This window comes from Megachile rotundata, chromosome 7 (genome assembly GCF_050947335.1).
Source record: "Megachile rotundata isolate GNS110a chromosome 7, iyMegRotu1, whole genome shotgun sequence".
NCBI lineage: Eukaryota > Metazoa > Arthropoda > Insecta > Hymenoptera > Megachilidae > Megachile > Megachile rotundata.
Genome location: NC_134989.1, coordinates 18,358,245 through 18,361,252, shown reverse-complemented (window position 1 = coordinate 18,361,252; position 3,008 = coordinate 18,358,245). Strand labels below are relative to the sequence as shown.

Sequence of the window (3,008 nt, the reverse complement as noted above, 5' to 3'; positions counted from 1 at the left end):
CTGTAAATAGATCGTTGTTGGTATCGACTTAGAAGAAAAAGACGATCGTTGTCTTCTATGTTTTTTAGCGTCTTTCGTTCGAGATTTTTCATCCCTATTTCGAAGGAAACGAGCGTACTTTCTAATTCGCTGCCGTTGACGATCTTCTTACCTGCGATTCGAGTAGTTTCGTCGGTTATCGTATCGATAGCGTTTGCAGTTGTACCGGAAGCGGCCTCGACGGAACTAGCAGTCGTCGAAAGAGAAATTGTGCCCGATGAAGAAGTCGAAGTCGCAAGAGCGATAGGTAACGGCGGAGCGGTCGGACCAGCGATAACTATGGGCCCTGTCGAGGGACCTATTACAGCGTTCGCTGACACTATTCCTATTGTTTCTCTAATTGCCGTCGTGTTCGCCGATGCTTCCGTGGTCGACGATTCTTCCGCGTTTTCGATTGCAACAGATGCCTTCGCTGACGTAGCGACGACACCTTCCTTTGTTTCCGTTCTGGCTGACTCTGCGTTATCGGCGTCGCCGGTAGCGACAGAATTATCGGAAGGAGCCACCAGCGTTACCGGACCAGACGAGGCACCTCTAACGAGCACCGAATCCTCGGTTGCACTCGGTGCGTTCGGTGCTCGCGTTTCTACGATATCGAAAGAACAATCGAACAAACAAGAATATCACCCCGGTCGTTCATTCTCGGTGGGTTTCTTATGGGTCACGGGTAGACACGCGTTCCTCCGAACAAGCTCGAATTCATGCTTCCGTTAAAGCCGTACAATCGACAAAGCGAACGCGATTCTAATAAATTCTACGTTTTATGCGTTTCGTTAAAATTGCGCTTAGCGATAGAATCTGGCAGCGCCGATTCGCTTATTTCGAACATATTAATACGATATGTATCTATATCGGTATCGAAAGGAACTCGTAAAGATTCAAATTGCGTTCGATACATTTTTTGCTGCGCGGAATCGAATCGTTATTGCAACTTGTTAATAATACCTGTCGGTCTAGAGTAGAGTAAGGTTTTTCCTGAAAAATTACCTCCGATGGATGAAACGCCGTTGCTCGAAGTTCCTGGAGACACGATGGTCACCGGCCCGGAAGACGATCCTTTCACGATCGTGGTTCTTGTCACGGGTCCAGCGACAATCGTTTTGGTCTGTTCGACGGGTTCCGGAGGCAGCAAGGTCACCGCAGGTGCTACACCGTAAACTGGAGCAACGAAAAACGGTGGCGCAGATTGTCCAACGGCCACTATTTCATGATAAGGGGGGACGTTGGCGCGAACCGACGTCAGAAGAATCGATGTTGCTAACCGTAACTGAAAACGGATAAAGCGTGATTTATCGAGACGAGTGTCCGAAGTTTCGACTCCTCACCCGTGAACTACGTAGGTTGCCGACGCAATAGTTGGAACGTATTCTACGTAATCTCGATCGCGAATATCGTTTATTAAGTCGATCTAACCAGTTAACCTATGTACATACATAATATTGCGCTAATCGGATGTTTGTTTGATCTCTATCTTCGTTGTTCAAGGAGGGAAGAAACAGAAGCAGGTCTCTACCTGCCCTCTACCTGCCTTCGACATTGTTTACACCGCACTTGCTTTTTACCGTTCGCACATATTCGAAATATTCGTGAAATTGACGAAAGTTCGAAATTACCGAAATCTGTACGCGTTATTTTCGAAACCTCGAGGTACTACGATCGTGATATTTAATAGGTAAATCAGGATGTCGATTACCAGCGGTTTCTTGCAACGGATAGCAGAGTGTCAACCATGTAATTGGAGCAAACCAGCCTGATCATAATTTAACCGCGAGCGTTCATTGTCGCGAGTCGCGTGATCGCATCGGATGATTCGAAAACAATATCTGTCACGTATTCGAGTAGACCACTGGCCGCGGATAGAGTCGCACGCATCGCGAATTTGCATAACTCGGTTTTCCGGTAAACGTGCTGCGCATGAACACGTGATCGCTACCGCCGTTGCCGTGCTTCCCTACGTGGCCAGCATTCGGTCGGCTCTTCTTCGAACAAGTTCTAATCTCTCTAATGATACCGCGTCTCTTTGCTTCAAAGCGTTTGCTCACCGATTCTCACAAATTCTCCGCGTATCCCCTAATTCTCTGTGCTCGTAGCTTCGATTAAAATATGAAACAGGGAGTCGATGAACTGTGCATAAAAACGGCACTCGTACAACGCACGATACGTTTGCACGATACGCAACGAAAGTCGTTCGCGAAAAAATGATTTGTTAGCGTTAGTAAATTAAGAGACTGCTGCGGCAACGTTGAAATTCGAATCGATATCGTTTTAACCGTTCGTAATTATAAATTTGTCATTTAGGAGCGCGCGGAAAGTTGAACGTAGCAAGCGTCAGAACGTTATGAACAGATCATCCCGAGTTTCCTGCGCAGCGTATTTAAATGGAATCTACGGATTACCCGTCTTAATCAAAGTTACAGAACGTGGCCATACGTTTCAATTATCCGACTGCCAGCGGAATAACCATGGTATTCTACGTAACGGACGAACATTGGCCCGAGATAGTGGACCGTTCATATTTCACGGACGATGCTAAAGCGCATCGTGAACTAACGTATTAAAGTTTTCTCATCAGAAACGAGCGAGGGTGTACGGATTTCTCCTTACCGGACGATCTCTTTTCCGATCGAATCAGCTCGATCGGCTACGATAAAGTTTCTGCGCTTACCAGCAACTTCGTGGCTTCTTTTCTATCGTCCATTCGCTTGGAATTCCTCGCTGACCAGTTGGAATCGTTAACTGTTCGATTTCGAACCGGCTGGAACCGTTATATAGTCCATTACGATGATGAGTTAGGAAAAAAGCTCACCGCGCCCTGTTTTCTTCGCGAACGATCGCAGGAATTCCATACGCTGCGCTATTAGCTGGAACAAAGGCTGACAACGAGTTAAATATAGCGGTACGGTATGTCGTGCCGTGATCGTGGTCTGCCGCGAATTACCTACAAGCGACAACGATAAGTACGTGGCCGC

At 47.0% G+C, this 3,008-nt stretch overlaps 1 protein-coding gene across 1 annotated transcript in view; it reads right to left on the bottom strand.

The window, feature by feature from the left end:
* The window catches only part of LOC100878431 (uncharacterized), a 5,571-nt gene extending 2,563 nt beyond the window's left edge, over positions 1-3,008 (bottom strand). The window contains exons 1-3 of the mRNA XM_012297514.2: positions 2,705-3,008; positions 1,027-1,306; positions 152-625 (exon numbers count right to left, since the gene is read on the bottom strand). Coding sequence (XP_012152904.2) covers positions 152-625; positions 1,027-1,306; positions 2,705-2,737 — 787 coding nt within the window. The 5' untranslated portion in view covers positions 2,738-3,008. The remainder of the gene's footprint in view (positions 1-151; positions 626-1,026; positions 1,307-2,704) is intronic.